We start from the raw sequence: 19,089 nt of genomic DNA on the forward strand, positions 1-19,089 counted from the left end.
CAAGTTGTACTTCTGCTAGCTGGGTTTGTTCCAAATTGCTGAAGGAAGCATTCACCTGTGAATAAGAGCACGAACTCAATATTAGAGTTTAAATGATCAATAGTCTTAGTTGATTTGGAGTGTAAATGCATCATTGGGCTAGATTTGTTCCTCCCCAGTGTTTTACATGCTGTCATTCTTATAGGTGTGTAATCACCCGGAGCTGTTTGAGCGACAAGAAACTTGGTCTCCATTTCACATCTCCCTAAAGCCATATCAGATTTCAAAGTTCATCTACCGTCATGGACTGATCAGGGTCTTTAACCACTCACGAGACAGGCAAGCCAACTCAACTTCCTCTCCATCTTAGTATTTTTAGTAGTGTTACTTAGGCTTATTTTATCTTTGTAAGTGCTAATTAACCTCTTTACTTGATGTTCTTAAATAGCATGGGTCAAGCAACGCATTTCTAGTTTCCTTTCGTTTATTCAGCTGTTAAACGTCTGATATCTGATGCTCTTTCTTAGTGGAATCCTGGTCATCAAATATCCCTTTGGTTGAAAAGGAAAGTCAGGAAGAGGAAAAGGAATTTAGATTTGTTGCTGATGATGTGTAATAGAATTAAGCTTTAGTAGAATTCTTAAAAAAAGGTTTCCCTTGAGTGGTTTTTCATGTTTAAGGAAGCTATCAGTTGTCTTCGTTGTGACATGAATACCGTGAGCATCTACTAGTGCTCTGGCAGCTCATAATGCTTACCTTGGATGAGTAAAAGCAGCCTCGTGCAGTCTGCTCTTTCCCAGTCTCTGATTAATCTTTTTTGCCCTCAGTTATGAGAAATTTTGTTGGCAGAGATGAGAAAACCATTTTTAAAGATAAGACTAACTGTTTTACAACATAAAATGCAATTCTAAAACAATGATGTGTTCCAGTGTCAAATTAGTAATAGTGCATCTGGACTGATGCTTTTCACTTACTATTATGCAGTTCCAGATATCTAGAGAGTTGAGTTACTTACCATGAAGAACTGGACTATTGTTCTGCTTTGGGGACATCACATTGTTTTTTTCTGTCTGTGTGACTGAACATTGTCTTCATTAGCATTTTCTTAGTGGTTTTGTTTGTTTTGTTGTTTTCATTTTCAGGTGGTTACGGGTTTTACTTTCGCCATTTGCACCAGACCACATCCAGCAGTCTCTCTTCCATAGGAAGGGTAGGTTTACAGGCCTGGGAAACCACTCGGGTTGCACACTTGCATATGATGCTGTCCCATGTTTATCGGAAGTCAGCACATACATTTCATTTGCCCAGTATGGAAAGGATTAAAGAAGACAGAAGAATAATAATCCACAAAAGACTTGTTTAGTCACTAGAAGACTTATTTGGTCACTGCTTAATCCTACTTTAGTCTCCTGTTCCATTCCTCCTACCTTGTTTTAACTCGCTTTAAAGAATTAGTGCTGCTTTTATATTCTAATGTGAATTTTTCACAGTTTCAATTTATGGAAATCTTAGACTCATTTCAGTACAATCTGCATTGCATGCTAAACTCCTGGTTTATCGTTCAAGTAAAAAGTAGAGAATGAAAATGACCCTGGATCTAATGAATGAGAAAACCCAAATAATCTGCTTATATTGATAAATAAAATTTAACATTATATATGATAGAATTTGTTTGCTAAAAGAGAGATTCAGATTGCTCAGCTGCTGGGGTAGGGGAAATTTAAGGCGAAAAAGCACAAGCATATAATGGATGCACTGGTATGCTGAAATCTGTTAGCCTAAGTAAGTTAAGTAAGAAGAAACAGTGTGCAGCAGCAAGAGTCTGCACTTGTCTGTAACGCCCTTGGATGTATCTTGTTGATTACTGTGGTCTTCATTTGTTTCAGTATTTGTAATGTTTTTTTTTTTTTCCTAGGGGTATTGTTAGACATACCATAAACAGAAAATATTTTGGCGAATCATTAATTAGGGATGTTAAATTTTTCTGTATAAATGTTAAACATAAAAAGGCATGAATGCTATTGAGGGTGCACAGTGCATGTGGATGGGCTTGAAAGGCTCTCTTGGTTAACATATCTTCCCTGCTCCCTGACTTGACTGCAGTGTTTCCATAATCTTTTGCCATATTTATTGTATCTTTATCCCTCTTGCAATATTCCCATTCCCCTCCCAACCCCAGTACCTCCTAGAACACTTGACTCACTGGCTGGGTGACAGGGAGCATGTTTAGCAGGCCATTCTCATATAAGTGTGTCCTGCCCAACTGAGATGTGCGTTCTGATTACCAAACAGGCACCCTGCCTATTGATTCCTAGTAGGTCAAATAAACTGCATGTTTTTTTCTGGGCTAGAGAACATCCTTCTTTCTTTATAAAGGACCTTCTCTTGCCCAGACTGGAAGTTGAACTGAAACTTGGAGTCAGGGAACAGCAATTAAGATGAAATTTTCAGTATTTCTAAAAAGTCTGGGTTAAATTAGAATCTCCAGTTTATTCCCTTTAGATTTGTTTTATGTTAGAGAATGTATCTTGAATAGATGAAGTATGCTCATTGTTTTCAGATACGAGTGTCTGAAATGTGTCAGCCTTAACTTTAGTATTTCTGTGACACAGGCATCAATGAAGAAAGCTGTTTTTCTTTCCTCCGGTTCATTGATGTCTCTCCAGCAGAAATGGCAAACCTCATGCATCAGGGACATTTAGCCAGGTGAGGAGCTTCTTCTCCCCCCCCCCCCCCCTTTTTTTTAAGCACTCTATTACAAAGGTTTTTACATCATTATAAATACGTAGGATGGTCAAACTTACATGCTCTAAGTTGCTGGCATTGTCAAACACAAAATGCCAACTTTGGGGTGCCAGTTTATTGCAAAGCTTGCCAGTTGTACTGGTGTAATTAAAGCATGGGTGCATACTTTAATGCACATAGAATAACCTTGCACTGTGATAGCTGTTCTGCAGCTCCAAGGCATATGTCTCACTTCCACATGTCCCATTTGCAGTGTGGAATGGAATTCCAAGGCACGGGTTTAGGATGGTGAATGACTTAATGCTGTAAACTGCCTTATCTTAGAAAGCGAAGTGATCTATTTAAGTAAAGTACCCTACAAGTGATGTTAGATAGTAATTGTAAGAAGATTAAAAGCAGGCCTTATTAATAAATAAGCGTGCTCTGCTTAGGACTTTTTAAGTGTCATATTCTTTCATGGTTAGTTATTTTTGGTGCAGGACTGTTTGTTTTTCTGTTTCACTAATGGAATATAATTTTCTTTTGATCTATCTGAGTGATACTTGTAATATAGTCTACATTCATACTGCAGGTTATAGTGAATAATTTATATATGGAGCAACTTACCAAGAAGTCAGAGTGCAGTGTTAGGTGGCGGTGGCTAACTCAGGCTTGACCTTGAAGTGCTTCACCCTTGAAGTGAAGTGAATCCTGCACCTCTGAAGTGCTTCATAGTATATTCTGATTTCATTGTTAAGATTCAGTTAAGCCACCTTAGAAAAAATAAAAATAAGAACAATATAATTGGAAAATGTCTGGCAAAAATGACTTCCTCAAGTCAGGGCACTGTAAGCTAGAGATCCTGAAAAAAGAAAGTGTCAAATGGAATTGTGTTGTTTAATATATTAAAGCCTTTTATCTACAAAGCACTGAATAAATGTGTCTATTGTGCTTTGTTTCAGATGGTTAGCTCTTTTCCTGTCTCTGAAAGCATCCTACAGGCTCCATCACTTGCGCTCCTGGATGGAGGCAGAAGGGGAGAACGAGCAGGAGTCACGTTGTCTGGGAAACAAAGATTTCTTGCTTGATGTAAATTTTCCGCTCTCTTTCCCCAACTTGCACAGCTGCACTTTGCTGCAGGTAAGCAAAATTTCTGTAATGTGCAGACATTAGCAAATCCTCATGAGGGAGAAAACAGAAGAAAAGATAAACTTGGAAACAAGGTGGCTTTATCATTGTGCTCTCTTGCCTGCTTTATTAGAAACACAAAGTTCAGATTACTAAGCAGAAAAATAGGTCTCCTGTATAATGGTTCATTCCAAAACTTGCTATGATAAATTAGTTGGATTAGAAATCTTAAAAATATTACTGGTGCAACAGAACTAGATTTATCATTTGTCAGTGATGGGGTCTGCATGTAAGCTTAAGATATGTAGAAAAAAAATAGAACTGTACTGCTTGGTTTTTTGATTGTTTGAAACCACCTCTTATTTCTAACTTCAATATAGTTGCAGCAACTGGGATAAGCAGACTTCAGCTTGGCAGTGTTTCAGAGTTGGTAGATGAGCATTGACACCAATGACAATGCTCAGTGGTGTCTTTCTACTCTGAAATTTGCTTCTTCTGTTGGCAGATTTCAGATATGTTCAACATATTGTGTAATGCAAGGTCATTTTCCCTAAGCTTTTTCATGTGTGTATGTGAGAACGTTTTGTCTTTTCAGAACTAAATCGCCATTAAGTTCCTGCACTGCACCATAGCTCCTTCGGTTTGTTTCACTGGAAAGTAAAAGGTTACAAAATTGCAAGCATAGAGTGAGGAAAGCATCTAGAGTACAGATGAAACAGTTCTTTAAGTGTCACTTGACATATGCAGTGAAAAAGTCTTTTCTGAAGCAGTGAGATCTTGCTTGGGTAAGCCAAGTTTCTCTGAAGATCATTGCTTCTGTTCATGAGTCTGGAAAGGGAAAGGAGATAGCCAGGATTCAACTGAATAGCGTGTAGAGGAAGTTGAAATTGAAGATGCGTAAGCAGTAGGAAATCAACCTTGGGCTTGGTGTCATGTTTTGCAGTGTCAACAGTAAAGCCAACAAAGTGAGTCCTCCTAGTTATCAAACAAAAAGCAAGCCAAATGAGTGCATTAACTCTGTTAGGCCGGTTAACTCTGGCTGTGCTGGTGTTCAAATACTGCGTGACTCCACGTCTAGCTTGGTAAAATGTCTACTGTACCTCGATTTGCTTGCAGTAATTCTTCTGAGATTATATTCAGACATTTATGTACTGACTGTGTAATGCTTATCCTTGAAATGATACTGTAGCTCTGTCCTTTTATTTGTATGGCCAAGAAAAACTTTTGTGTTGTCGTAAATGTTGCAGCCTAGAAGTAAAGGACAGTGTAATTGTGAGCACAGTTGTATGCACTTAGAGGGAGGTAGAATTCATGTGTGCATATGTAGAAAGGAAATTTACATATGCAAATCTTCTGGATTAGTCTATATAAATAATTAAATGAAAATTGATATCTTTTTCTTAAAGAACAGAAGGCAAATTTGCATTATAGATGCTACATGTGAGGTGTGGAATATATGTGTCTAGCTTTTAATAGCAATAGTGGAATGAAAAGTTTATGGAAAGACTATAATCCGATCTAGACCACAACCTGGAAAGACTTGAATATATAATTTGGTTTCTCCAAATTATCTGTTTTTCAGGAAGCCATTACTTACGTCTCTGGGGGCCTCAGTGCTGTGACTGTTTTAACTTGTGTAACTAGTGGCTCTTACGTAGAAGACAGCCAGCTGAGGAGCAGAGTTCACAGTGTACGCAATACAGCATGCTTGCAATAACCCTAGTAAATTGAAAGGAAGTTTAGCTCTAGGATTATGAGGGATTCTTAAGAACTTTTTCTAAGCTCCATGTTAGACAAAGTTATCACTTGAAGTTGCTTTAAAATAAGTTACGTTTGCAGAATTTTGTCTACATATAGAACATCTTAATAGAAAAAGTGCAAAACAAAAAGGAAGTTGAAAATGAACTGCCTTTCAAATGTCTTTTGACAGCACTTACCATCCTGAGTTAAAGTAAGGTCACTTTCTTATCTTGACCCAAATTTGAGAATTTTTTAATCTAAAATTCCCTGAGGCTTCATCTAGAGTTTCCTAAGATAGTAACATATAGGGAGTGGGGAGGGGAAGAAAACAGAGGAAGAAGGAAATGGTATAAATCTGGAAAGGCTTTTCTTAACAGTTCAGACCAGCATTTCCAATGTGAGACACAAACTATAAAAATAAGTCAGTAAACAGAAAAAAAAAAGATTTATTTTTAATGCATCTTTCTGAAGATACCCTGAGTTTCTTCATGTCAATGGAGAAATTTCTTACAGTGTGAATTCCCTTCATCTCCCTTATTCAGCGCCTCCACAACATGTGTGTTAATTTGTATGCATCCATTTAATATAAAATCTGATCTGTTGAGATCAGATTTCTCCTGTTCTCTCTTTTGCTTTCCACGTTTTATAAAAAAATTAGGAGTGTTAATGAGCTTCAGACAATGCTGGTAGTCATTACAATTACCTGTATTTACATTTACATTACAGTTACCTGTATTTGTTTGCAGCTCTGTTTGCAGTATGGCAAAGTCTCTTTCAACTCTTATTTTGATTGCATCTTTGCAATAGACGTGTACATTGGTTATTTTTTAACAGTTCTCTTCTTGTGTTCTTGGCGTTGTTGTACTAAACTATACGATCCGTTTTAGAGCTGTGTCTGTGTTCTGTTCTGTAACCTTACCCAGTCTTTTCCATGTAGGTAACTGAAGGGAAGCCAGTCTCGCTGTTCCTGTTATATCTGTTGTCTGCTCCATTCATGAATTTTTAATGATTGTATATGTTGTGGATTTCAGAGAGGGATGTTCCTCATGTGGCTTGCTCGTGATTTGTGCACAGGAAACATAGAGCAGAAAACTAGACTAATATCCACATACAAAAACTGCTTCTACTACTGTGTGTATACAAAAGCAATTAATTTGTTCTTATTTTGGATGCCTTACAGGTTTTCCCTATGTTTCTTCCTGTGTACTTCTAATTGGGCTGAAGCTATCTTTGAGTCTTTGATATTGGCTTCCAAAAGAGAGTTACATAGCAAAGTTACATTGCTTTGATAGATTTGGAATTATTTTGTTAGCTAATTGTTTCTGAATAATAGCCTATGAGGAAGTGGAATTTCTCTCTTACCTATCTCCTGTAGCCTCACTTTCCAGGAAATAAAGTTAGCAAACCTCTCTAATAACCAGGGCTAAATATGCTTGTGGAGGTCTATGTGGGTGATAACGCTAGCACAAGAAATGGCACAAATATATGGTGAGAAGTGGGGAAGGGACTACACCCTTTTAGGCAGCAGTAAGCTATTAATTCAGCTCCTAGTGTCTTGCGGAACCATACTGTGCAGGAGGCTTTAGGATACTTTAGCTGATTTAAGAATGTCTTGCTGATGCTGGAAGAGTTGGTCCACCTTTCAGTTGCATGTTCCTGGAGCTTCATTGCCACTGTTTCTGGTACTCAGATGAGTCAGCCCTGCACTGCCCACTGTACTGTTTCCACACAGCTAGTCTGTTCTTCCAAGTGGTGAAGATCCTGGAAGTAACTGGTGTAGAAGGGCAAGGGTTTGTTTTCATCTCAATCAGCTTCTTAGTATGTGCAGACAGCTATGGCAACAATAAAAAGGGGCTCTGTAGGGACAGTAATGAACAAGTGGAAGCAGTTGTTGCTTAAACTAGCATTACTGCTGGCCAAGTAAGAGTCAATGTTTGGGATCACTTCCCATTGCTCGGTGTAGCCCAAGCTTTGACCTGTGCTTTTAGCTTTGCTCAGTGTCAAGGAAAGTCTTTTGTCAGCTGTTTTGTGTCCACTGAAGAGCACCTACAATCAGTCAGAGGTGGTTGTTTGTGTGTGTTTGTTTTTGTTTTTTTTCCAGCTCCAGACCACAACTCCGACTGGTAGTGGCTAGAGAACCCACTTACTTGCTAGCGTTGAGTGAATGTATTTCATAGGTAGTCTAACTGTACAAAAGTACTAGCACCATCTCTGTTGTCTGTATGTTCCAAAATATTAGACCATGAGTACTTGTCTCTCTTGCATATAATATAATTCTCATTATATTGTTTTCTTTTTGTGATTGGGGCGGGGGGCAGACAGGATGACTGTGAACTAACTGTATCAATTTTAAGGTCTGTTGATGGCATGTGTGTTTTAGCTGGTGGCCTCATCTGTATGTCAGCCATCTGCATCTTGCGCAGTGCATCTACATCTGGAAGCAGAAGTGACCAAGAATGTGTGATCCATCTTAGCAGTCTACTGCTGTGGATTTTTTTTCTAGCATTTTCTTATCACACATGCATAAATGTGTGTATCCAGTGTGTGATATCTACAGTGTGTCTGCTTCTGTCATGTGGCCTGATGTTTTGAATCTCAGATGTTGGGATTTTTAAAAATTGGGAGGATCTGTAAATTAACAGTAGCATGCAGTTAATTTGGATGCATTAGGAACTGAGGCAGAACTAAGCTGAAGTTTTAGATTCTGTTTACTTTGCACTTACCTTAAATGAACGGCTAGAAATGCCAGGAGGGCACATCCTGTGACCCTATGGCAGCAAGAGGTATACCTCTTGGTGTTTCTTTCCTTGTTGCTCGTTTCCTATACTATTCAAAATAATGCCCTCATGTTCCTGTTATCGTAATTATATTCATAGCAACCAACTACTATGTTCTATGTAGAAGAGGCAGTGAGAATAAGAAGTAGCAAGAATGGTTTAACTATAAGTAGTTTACTTCATTGTTTGCAGATATTTACAATGAAAAGGGGAATACAGTAACTGATGTAATTGAATAAAACAATTTTGTGTTATTTTTCTGCATGGAGCACCTTCAAAGAGCTCTTCTTTATTTGAACTGAAATGTCATCTTAGTATCCCTAATTTTGAGTCAGTATATTTTTTTTTTAATGTCAAAAGGACATTGGCATGTATGTGGCAAATTCCATATTCTGTATGTGTGTGTGCTCGTGAATGTCAGTTGTCATGCCAGCACCTTGAGAGCCTTTAGGATAAAATTCAGAGCCATTTTGCATGAGAAAGGAAGATAAGGTTGAGAAAGATGAAAATGTAAAGATACCAGTCAAGTTTCCTATAGTGTTTTATTCTTTTCCTTTCCAATTTTCTTTTTATCCATGCAGAATAGATAGAGAAATATCTTGAAAACAGTGTGAGAGTAGACTTACCAGTATGGGTAGACTCACCAGAATATTTCTGTACTTCCTTCGTCATAAAAGCCAAGGTCAAAAGGTTCTGAGAAGGAAAGACTTTTTTCCAGTTCCAGATGAGCGTAAAGACCAAAGATGACTGTGGGCTGTTCTGCTTTCAACCATTTCAAGATAGGAATATTCTGACGATTAGACAAAAATCCTGTACACTGTCACTGCAGATGTATAGAGTTTCCTCTTTCCAAGGGAAATACTTAGTGAATGTTCATTGTCATTCTTTCTCATAAATGGTTGTATGATTTCAGAGGATTTTCTCCCTATAGGCATAGTAACTTCTTAATTTTAATTTTGTTTTTAGAACCTTGTGTTCAGTAGCTACTGTAAAGCAGTTACTGGCTATTCAGATCATGTCATACATCGAAGGAGATCAGCTACCTCTTGTATACGGTGCTGCCAGTTGACTGAGCTGCCATCCTTCCTGTGCATAGCCAGTCCGCGGGTAAGTCCAAGTTAAGTTGTAAATTATACATTTTCTATTGTGTTTTAAATCTTCTGTTAGAATTGTGTCTAAGGAACAGAATGATCTATTACTTTCTTTTGGTTGGGTAAAACTGTTGTAAGGATATCCTTTTGCTACTGTATTCTTTAGAGCTTTTTCATAGGGGAAATGACTGTGATGTGTACTGATGGGAAAAGGGAAGTTGTAGTAAGATGTTCCCAACAGGAGTAATTCGGAGATATCTAGATTTCACTTTCTCTCCTAATACCAAAAGCTGAAAAATTATAGAATGGATTGCCAAACAGATCCTTCCCATGTAATCTGAAGAGGATGTAGGCACAGTATATAACTAGGGTGGGGAGACTTATTTGGCAGCTGTGTTGATAAAAAGGGGCTGAAAAGAAATGCTTTTTTTGAAGAGTGTTCAGCCTCTGTCATCATGTCAGCTTATGCTCCAAAAAGGAAACATCAAATTCCAGTATGTGAGGATTACTTGAGTTGGCTTTTTCTAAATATTCTCAGTATTAAGTGGCACTGCTTTGGGTTATCTGTTCACTAGTAACTTAATTTTAAAGTTACTTTAGCTGAAGCTTGCTGGAGTGACACAAAGCACCTTCATAAGTATATGGCTGTTGTTTTCATTCTGTTTTACTGCATCTTGGTGAAGTTGGGCAAAATGTACTCGTAATTCAAATCTGGGCTTGAATCTGCCATTTCTGACCTTGTAGTAGATAAGCATGTCTATGGAAAGTTTCCATGTGCAGAATAACCTTTTGTAGAGAGGAGGTTCTGACCCAGGCTTTTGGCAAAAGATGAACTATTGAATATTGTTTCTTCTAGTTGCCTAGATGATCTTCAATTTTGAGGAAACAACTAAAAGTAAGATAAACATACAGTTTTTGTAGGATGCTGGGTGAAATAGAGAGGTAAAAGTTCTGCAAAAACATCTCTGACTGCTAGGCACGTCCTTGTTCCTGCTAAGTATGAGAAAGCTGAAGCTGTGCATCACCAAGTGGCAGTGCATAGTCAATTTGGGTGACAGACATCTTGAATTATTTTTTTTTCTTTATTATGTAGTTCTTTGTTCTCAGCTTAGTAAATTGAAGATGAAGAAATCTAAATGAGAAACTGTAAATCTACGAAGAGTAACTAACAAAATAGACTTGTCATACCCAGGAGTCCCAGTCAGTTACCTGCTCTTGGGGAAAAATCCTACCTTAAATATAATGAAATCTTGGCATCAGTGAGGCTAAGAATGAGGACATCTGCTTCCAGTTATTTTGAAGCAATAATGGGCCAATAAAATCCCCATTATTTAAAGAGGAATCTTAATAGTAATAATGATACAAAAATAGGCTAATGGTAGACTTTTATTATGAGGCCACCCAGATGTTCTATTCTTTAATCATTGTTGATGTTACTTCTGTAGGCTCGATCAAATGTGTCTCTGTAGGTAATGATACCACGGCCTCTGGAGAAGGGAGGATGGCAGATAGCACTTACCACCTGTGTGTTGCTCCTCAAATGTAATTCATCTGTGCCTTCAGCTCTGGGGGCAGGAATCCAACTCAGCTTCTCAGAATAGCATATCACCTCCCAGTCTCAACATACTACCGGTTCAAGAACAAGCAGTTATTCTGAAAGTAAATGTGAACCCCGTGTTCCTTCAGATTTCTTTAATCTGTGGCTCTCTCTAGAGTTGCATTGCTTATGAAGATATGACAAATACTTCCTGTATATTAGAAAGACAGGAGGGGGATTGAGTTGAAAGGCTAGGGTAATATTAAGGGGAAGGGAAAGGAGAAGAGAGATTATATCTGACTTTCAGTCTAGTAAAAAAAAAATTGTTTGTTTTGGCTTGGCTATGTATAAAAATGATTAAGTGGAGGCATGGCTTTTTGCTGCTAGGAACACAAATACTTATGCTTGTTAGAAACTTTTGGCAAGAAGGTCTGAGACGTGAAGCGGCAGAAAAAGCACATGTTTCCAGTGTTTCCAAAAAGTATAGCCTTGTGGTGAATTTTGGGAACTTAATGGAGTGAATGATGGGAATAGTAGTGTGTTTGTGTGGCAGCTCTGGAAAAATTGGGGGGTGATGAAGAGGGTTTTCAATGCTACGGTTTTCTTTTTTATCCATTTGCAGGCAATTTTTCTGAATAGAAATAGGCTTTAATCACAAAAAAAGTAACTTGGAAGATGGATCTGGTATTCTCATTAGAAAGCTGATTAATTCGGTCCAGTGTATTACTGCTTTTTTTAGTTTAGCGGTTTAATACATTGTGGGTTCACAGGTATTGCTGTGCAAAGTGCCTCTGGACATTTTAACAATGTCTAGAGGGTTAATTTAATTTCGCATGGACCTAAATGCAGGAAACATTTAAAAATGTCCTTAAACTAGGTCAGTGAATTTAGGGAGAGAAGAATATGTGATCATCTTACCACTTTTTTTTTTTTTTTTTTTTTTTTTTTTTTTTTTTTTATGTATTTCTGATCTGAGAGTCCTTATATTCAGTCTGTTTGAAAAGAATGCATTGGTATACATGAAGGTCTAGCACTCAGGACTATCTTACCTTTTGTTACAAGTAAAACAACAAAAAAAAGCCTGACAAAAACAACTGCTCCATGAAAAAAGAGTAGAAGTATAAACAAGCTTGAATGGAAAATTTTTATCCATTACAGTTATGTTTTTTCCTATAAAATGGTATAAAAGATGTAGAGCTCTACCTTAGAGGCGTGCGCATGTGTGTGCGTGCATGCATTTAGAGAGAGAGAAAAAGCTAACAATAAAGACAGTCTTATGTTCTCAGATGTTAGTCGCTGTTACGCGGCATGCTTCCTATGTGGGAAGATTTGTTCCTGTTAATATAGAGGTTACTCTGAAGCACACACCCAGTTCATCTCAAGATTGTCTCCTAATGCTTTTCTTTTAGGTAGAGCATTACTGAAACATAGCTTGTAGAATTTTACAATGTGATTTTATTTTTCTTATAAAAATCCTGATATATAAATCTTTATGCTGATTTCATTAGATGGGCCATATTTCTGTATTAGATATTCATTTGCTCTGCTTGTGTGTAGTGGTTACCGATCCTAGGTGTCCCAGAAATAAATGTTATGACAGACTGCTGATGGTTGAAAATATGTTTATTCAGTATGTCCAGTATAGCAATGTGAACAGAAGTCTGAGGGTTAATAGTGTCCCTTAAAAGAAACAATGAAAGTCTCTATCATGGTTTGCATTGGGCATCTGTCCTTCAGGCAACAAGGTTTGAATTTTGAATTGTGAGAAGCTTTACCCATTTGCACAAAAGACAATCTTGCGCTTTGACTGCAGATGGCAGTACAAGATAGCATTAACTCTAACATGTGGTAAATTAGAGTAAGTATCGGACATGTATGCGGAAATCTCATTTAACCCAGTCCCTTTCACTTTGCGTTATTCCATGTGACATTAAATATAGACCTATAAGCCAGTTTAGCTTAAAAATAACCCTTCCCATCTTGCAAAGCAGTTAATTTCTCATAACTGCTAAGATTTTTCATTCTTTATTGTTTTTGCTTTAATATGCATTAAAAATATGCTCATGAATTGGTTTAAACAAGAGATTGGACCTTGCAAAGACAACTGTCCGTGAGATGAATCCATTCTTATAAGGAGAAGGGCCTCTTTAGGAGAGGGATAGGCCACAGTCTTGTCCATTAAGATGATCTTGATTAATACCTTCTATTTTGAATTAACTGGTAAAAGTTGAGAGGAGTAACCAGCATCTAAGATGTCAGGCAGTCTGTTTCTGAGGTATGAGTTGTTACCTTCATCTTACAATTCTAAAGCACGATAAGGATCTTTAAAATTGTTGACATTTAAATTATGTTACTGCTTATCATTTAGTTAAGTTATTAAAATCCTATCTTTTCATTTGCATGATATAACATTATACACAGGCACATACACATATACATGTATATATATATGGGAATATATATGGGTATATATGTATATACACATATATGCACATAAGTATGTGTATGTATATATACATATGTACGTGTATATATACATATACGCATATACATACACTTTTATATATATATACACACATGCAATGTACATTATATATAAAAAATTAAAAAAATCTTGGTACATAGGAGTCAGTTATGTCATACTAGAGTAAGCTAGAACAAGAAATTTGTGCCCCTTAAAAAATATAAAATCTTTTCAGCTGCAATACAAAGATAATGTTTTTGCTGTCTATAATGTGTTTCAACTGTCTTATTATTAAGCAAATTCCCATGCCTTGCAAATTCTCCAGAAACTCGACTGTTTAATGTTCACCATCAAAGCCTTCAGACTTCACTAGTATTTTTTACTGTCCAGCTCTGCATCCTTTTTTAAAATGTGAAAACTTTAACAAGTTTTCTTATCTGTGTTCATTGCACTATTTCTTGTAGTCATTTAGTTAATAAGCTCATTCTCTATTGTTAGGAGTCATAATAATACCTCTAACATGCATGAATCTATACAGATAATAATCTTTTTAATAATGTGTTTAATAAACACATTTCTAGGTCTCTTGATAGTATGTGGAAGTTTCTACTCTTTCTTTTGCAAACTAAGTTGTAAACACCTTATGTAAATGCCTACTCCAGAACTCTGGCCCAGTGCAGATCTATATTCATAAAAGATAGGAAGAAGTTGGCAGTCTGCCTTTTATCGTAAAGAATTTTGTGTTAGATGGTGAATTGTATATTTGTGCATGAGTGAAAGTGTTGTAATTTTTCTATTTGCTTTGGATTGTGTAGTTTAATTCTCAGTGAAGGATCTTAAGAAGAACACAGGAGAACAGGCTGTCCTGATATGTGTCAGAGCTTCTGTCTGTTACTTTTGTTGGTTTTAATTACTCCAGTGGATTGGAGAGAATGGAAGAAATTCACAGATCATTGTGTCTACAGCTCCAACCTTCTCCTCCATCTAGTAAAAGAAGAGCGCACATCAGACTATGTAGTGCAGCATTTCTTGTCTCTCTTCATGAGATGCATCCTTGATGAAAGGCTTCCTACATTCATCTTGTCTTTGCTCTTCGTTGGCCAGTAGTCAAAATCTGTGTGCTCATTGCAGTTATCTGTAGCACAGGATGGCATCTCAAAGTTGTCTGTTACCCTGGTAAGGGAGAGAGAAGGCAAAACTATATAGTATACAAAGGACAGCCTTGTCAGCGGGAACAAATTCTTTACTCGGGGGCTTTACAGCCATCTGGGCATACAGCTGTTTAGCTAACGTATATCTTCTAGTCTCTGTCCAGGTTTGGACCAAAAAAAAAAAAAAGTGATGGAACTGTTCCAAGATAACTCATGTGGCATAAAATCAGAGTTCTTGTGTTTCCAACATTAATCTGTGTAGTGGAGCTGTATACAGTGAAGTAGGTAATAGGGCAAGGAATTTGTAGAATGGTTGTAAGAAATGGAAGATCATCCTCTGCTCACTGGCTGTTTCTGTGGCCTGCTTCTGTTCAGGTTAGCTGTCAATCCTGACAAGTATGTGCCTCCAGAATGTGACTGTTTCCCTGTTCTTTTTTTCCTTCCTAACTTATGTGTCTTCCTAATTTTAAATTATACCATGAGTTTCTGCCAATGACTATTTGTAAATCTCATTTCTGCTAGGTAAGGACTTGATTGTGAAGGGCAAAAATTAAAAGTCTAGACAAAATGACATGTGCAGCAAAGATAACATTCTTTACCTCGGCTTTGCCAGCAGTTGCATAGCAGTTGACATAAGGCACTGTTTATCAAAAGGAAAGTAGTCCACAACTGATCATTCATAGAGTTTTTTTGTGGGTGGTGAGATGTCACAGCTTGTCTTATTTTAAGTCAGTCTATGATTTTCTTCCCTTTGTATATATCAGTAGTGATTTAGCTTTTAAAATTTGAACCTTTGGGAAGGTAACTGAGGATTTGGGGAATGAGGATGAGGGAGAACTTGTGAACAAGAATATTGATTATGATTTTACTTATAGGTAACTGCTGTGCCGCTGGAATTCTATTGCAATGATCAAAGTGCAGAATATGAGCGGAGGGCACTAAAGGAAGGAGGAAGTCTAGAAGCAAAGCAGTGTGTACTCAATGGAGCCCCCGAACTAGCAGCTGACTGGCTGAAGCAGTGCTCCCGGTTCTTCCCAGAATATCCAGGAGGGCTGTTGGGAATCAGACCTCAGAATGGCTGGTCTTTTATCAGGATACCAGGTAAGCTTATAGTTTGTCACGGAATAGCTTAGAGACAAGATAGATAAGGACATCTGTTGTTTGGTGGTCACAGCTGGGGGTTTTCTTTTTCTTTATGAGTGAAAATTAACCCTGTCATCTTAAAATACGCTGTGACTTCATGTCTTTTGTTGTCTGGAGTAAAGCTTTCAGTGAAGACGGAACAAGTCTGATAAAAACTTTTCTAATGCTGACCACCCTCTCTTTGTAGCTGTCAGCCCTCAAAATGACTGTAAAGAGATGGTCTTGCTTACTAAAGCAAGGGTTGCAAGAAAAATAGCAATCCTCTCTTTCCTTCTAGAGTGCTGAAAGACCCTAGTAGTGATCTAAGAGATCTTTTGTTGGCCTTCGTAGTGGAAGGGTAAACACTACTTGTGGGCAGTCTGTCCTGAGAAAGGAAGGTTTGGGGACCAAGATCAGAGGAAATTTGCCTGGAAAACAAGGCATAAGGAATTTACTGAAATCCATCTGGAATAATGAAGACTTACTCATATTTCTTGGTAAAAGTAGTAAAAAGATACCAGTGTAATAATAAAGAAGAAACACTTTTTTTTTTTTTTTTTTTTTTTTCCTTTGGAAATAGACTAAAGTAATCCAAGATCAGTTAGAATTTGATTACCAATACTGCAGTGACTTTTGTGGGCCGGACACGCTCTAGCTTTGTCGGAAGATGGTCCTGAACAGTGAGCAGAGTTCTTCATAAAGCACTAGAGATCTGAGAGATAGCCAAGAGGAAAAACAGCTTACACTGCCAGATCCTAAGTTATTCCCAGACCCTTTTGGGTCAAGGATGTTTGGCGGGGGAAGTGAACACAGTAAAAGGAAAATGGCCTTTTGCTTGCTGCAGTCCGGTTTAAGAAGATACCTCATAAGTATTTGGAGTCATTTGAAGAGGAACTGTTTTTGCTGAGTTTGTGCTAGATCAATATTTCATGATATTTGGTGATTTTATGTAGTTTCTTTTCTTCAGGAATGCATTGGATCATTTATCAATTATTTGGAAACAGAAGATGAATCACTGCAGGGAAATAGTGAAGGAATAAAATAAGGTAGAAGGCATGAATGGAGAAATGAGGAAAAGTGGAAATATTTATGGCTAACATAGAATAGGGAGAGGGCTGAATTCTCGTCAAAACACTTTTCAATTTTAAGCTGACGACTTTGTTACCAGTAAAAATTTATGCAGGAATGAAGATGGGTTACAAGAAACTTACAGGAATGAGTGGATAGGTGCAAGGTAAGACAGATTGTCAGAGCTCAGTACAGAAGCTGATTGAAATGGCTGGGATGGATGCTGTATATAAGACTGGTGGAATTTGGGGTGTGTTGGAATTAAAAGCAGATGCAAAAGTAGATTGATACAACTGTGTTTTAATTAGGTGGGAAATAGCATTCAAACCTAAACCTCTTCTAAGGGGACAGATATCACAACTGCACAGCTGTGTTTGTACATGCAGAAGCAGGCACAATGCATTATAGAAAGCAACTGATATGCTGAAGAAGCCATTTACAAGGCTGAAGTCTATCAAGCGTACAATGAAGCTGTAGGTGCGAAGGTGCACAGTGAATAGGTGACAGGAACAAGGGGAAACCTCTCTCTCTTAACCCTGATCTATCTTTTCTCAGACTCGGCGTTCCCAGTACCCTGGCAGCAGGCTTGGTGGCGATCACTGTGGGAATCTCTTGAGGCTTTTCCTGTTCTTTGAAAGAAAAATGGTCCTGGATTAAATGGCAGGAAGTGTCTGAGTCCTTTTAGCATCGATAAAAAGCACCGGCCTCACTGGCTGTTTACTGTGAGAGCCAGTTAGCTCCTCACTGACCCCATTGTGCTTGCAGACTGTCGGGAGGGGAACCAGGGGTGTCAGCTGGAACCCAGACTTTATCTCTCTTCCCTCTGCATTTTGCATGTCCAGAGGCACTTTTTCGCATTCTCCAGAGAACTATGAGCACAGCTATAGTCATCAGCTAGAGCTCCTGGCTGGGGTTATTTTGAGTCATAATCATTTGTGACTATTCTTCCCAGGCTATAGTATCCCGTAGTATCCCCTTGTAGGTAATTTATGTCCGTATCCCTGCATGCCTAGAGACAGGGCACTTTCTTGCTCTCTTTTCTTTTTTTTTCCCCTCTCCAGAGGCAATACAATGTGGTTTTACAGTTCTGGCTCTTTGCTCTCGTTTTCTCCTGTTTATTGCATACTGTGCTGAAGAAGAACCCAAAGATTGCATCCTAACAAGATTTTTTTTGTTGTTGTAGTCCAGGATCTGTGTCTCATGAGTGGCTGAAAATTTTTGATTAAAAATGGTGTTCCTTTGATGATGCTATTAAAAATAAAATAAAATCAAAAGACATTGTCATCGGAACTGTTCAGTGGTAATTAAAAACCAAAAATGTAGGCTTGCGAATTTTGGAAGTCCCATTTAAAATCAGGCAAACAGCTCTTTTTTTATCACATGGTAAAAGGGATGAGAAACAGCAGTGAGAGAAACTGAAGATGGAAGACACTTTTTTTTCCCCCCTCTACTAAATGTCATGTTTTCTGAAGACAGCATGAAAAAGAGGTATATTTTCTGTAAGAGTTTTACAGAATTTGTCATTTTTAAGCACTAGGTGGCAGGCTTTAAGCACACAAAAGCTTTTGAGCTTGGAAAACACAATGGTTTCAAGATAGCATACTTAAAGATGCCAGGCTAAAGTCAAATGTTTTTCTCTTCCAGGAATGATAACTCTTTTTTTTGTTAGTTCTGTTTTGTTTTCCTCAAAAATGTTCTCAGCAGTGCTCAGATGCCAAGATATTAGACAAACTGAATTGTTAACAAGTTGCTAACTTTCAGGACTCTAAAACTGTCTGCAAAGTTGTACTTCAGCTGTAATTTGCATTATACTGTTTTTTAAAAATAGTTACTTACAATGGAGACCAGCAGCAAAGGACACACATCATTTCCAGTTACCAAACTTTCATTTTACCTATTCATGCTTGTTAAAAGAATATGTGAGAAAAGCGGAAGGACTTTGCATTTGGAAACTTGCTAGTGCATTTATCTGAGTCAGTCTAGATTGAGTTTTGAACAGACCCTGCTTGTTATCTCTGTTTCCTTCCATTCAGATGGCTTTTGGTTAATAATCGTATTAGTTCATTATGTACAGCTAGACTTCTCATATTGCATTGCTCCTTTTATTTAATTCTTTCTGAAATAGCAAGCTGACAAATTAGAAAAAAAAAGAAAGATGTGATGGCTTATCATTTGAAAAAAAAATCATATTTAGTGAAGAAAATAGATTCCTATTGTGCAGACTTTTTGATGTAACGTAAATGTTTTTTAAAACCAAATAACCTTATGCCATTTCTGTTATCGTTGTAACTGTGTAAGCTCAAAGTTC

At 37.6% G+C, this 19,089-nt stretch overlaps 1 protein-coding gene across 1 annotated transcript in view; it reads left to right on the forward strand.

The window, feature by feature from the left end:
- INO80 (INO80 complex ATPase subunit) overlaps nt 1-19,089 on the forward strand; it is a 67,829-nt gene that overhangs the window by 29,426 nt on the left and 19,314 nt on the right. Inside the window, exons 21-26 of the mRNA XM_062577641.1 lie at nt 185-318; nt 1,122-1,189; nt 2,592-2,685; nt 3,666-3,843; nt 9,315-9,455; nt 15,467-15,692. Coding sequence (XP_062433625.1) covers nt 185-318; nt 1,122-1,189; nt 2,592-2,685; nt 3,666-3,843; nt 9,315-9,455; nt 15,467-15,692 — 841 coding nt within the window. The remainder of the gene's footprint in view (nt 1-184; nt 319-1,121; nt 1,190-2,591; nt 2,686-3,665; nt 3,844-9,314; nt 9,456-15,466; nt 15,693-19,089) is intronic.

Source organism: Rhea pennata, chromosome 5 (genome assembly GCF_028389875.1).
Source record: "Rhea pennata isolate bPtePen1 chromosome 5, bPtePen1.pri, whole genome shotgun sequence".
Taxonomy (NCBI): Eukaryota; Metazoa; Chordata; class Aves; order Rheiformes; family Rheidae; genus Rhea; species Rhea pennata.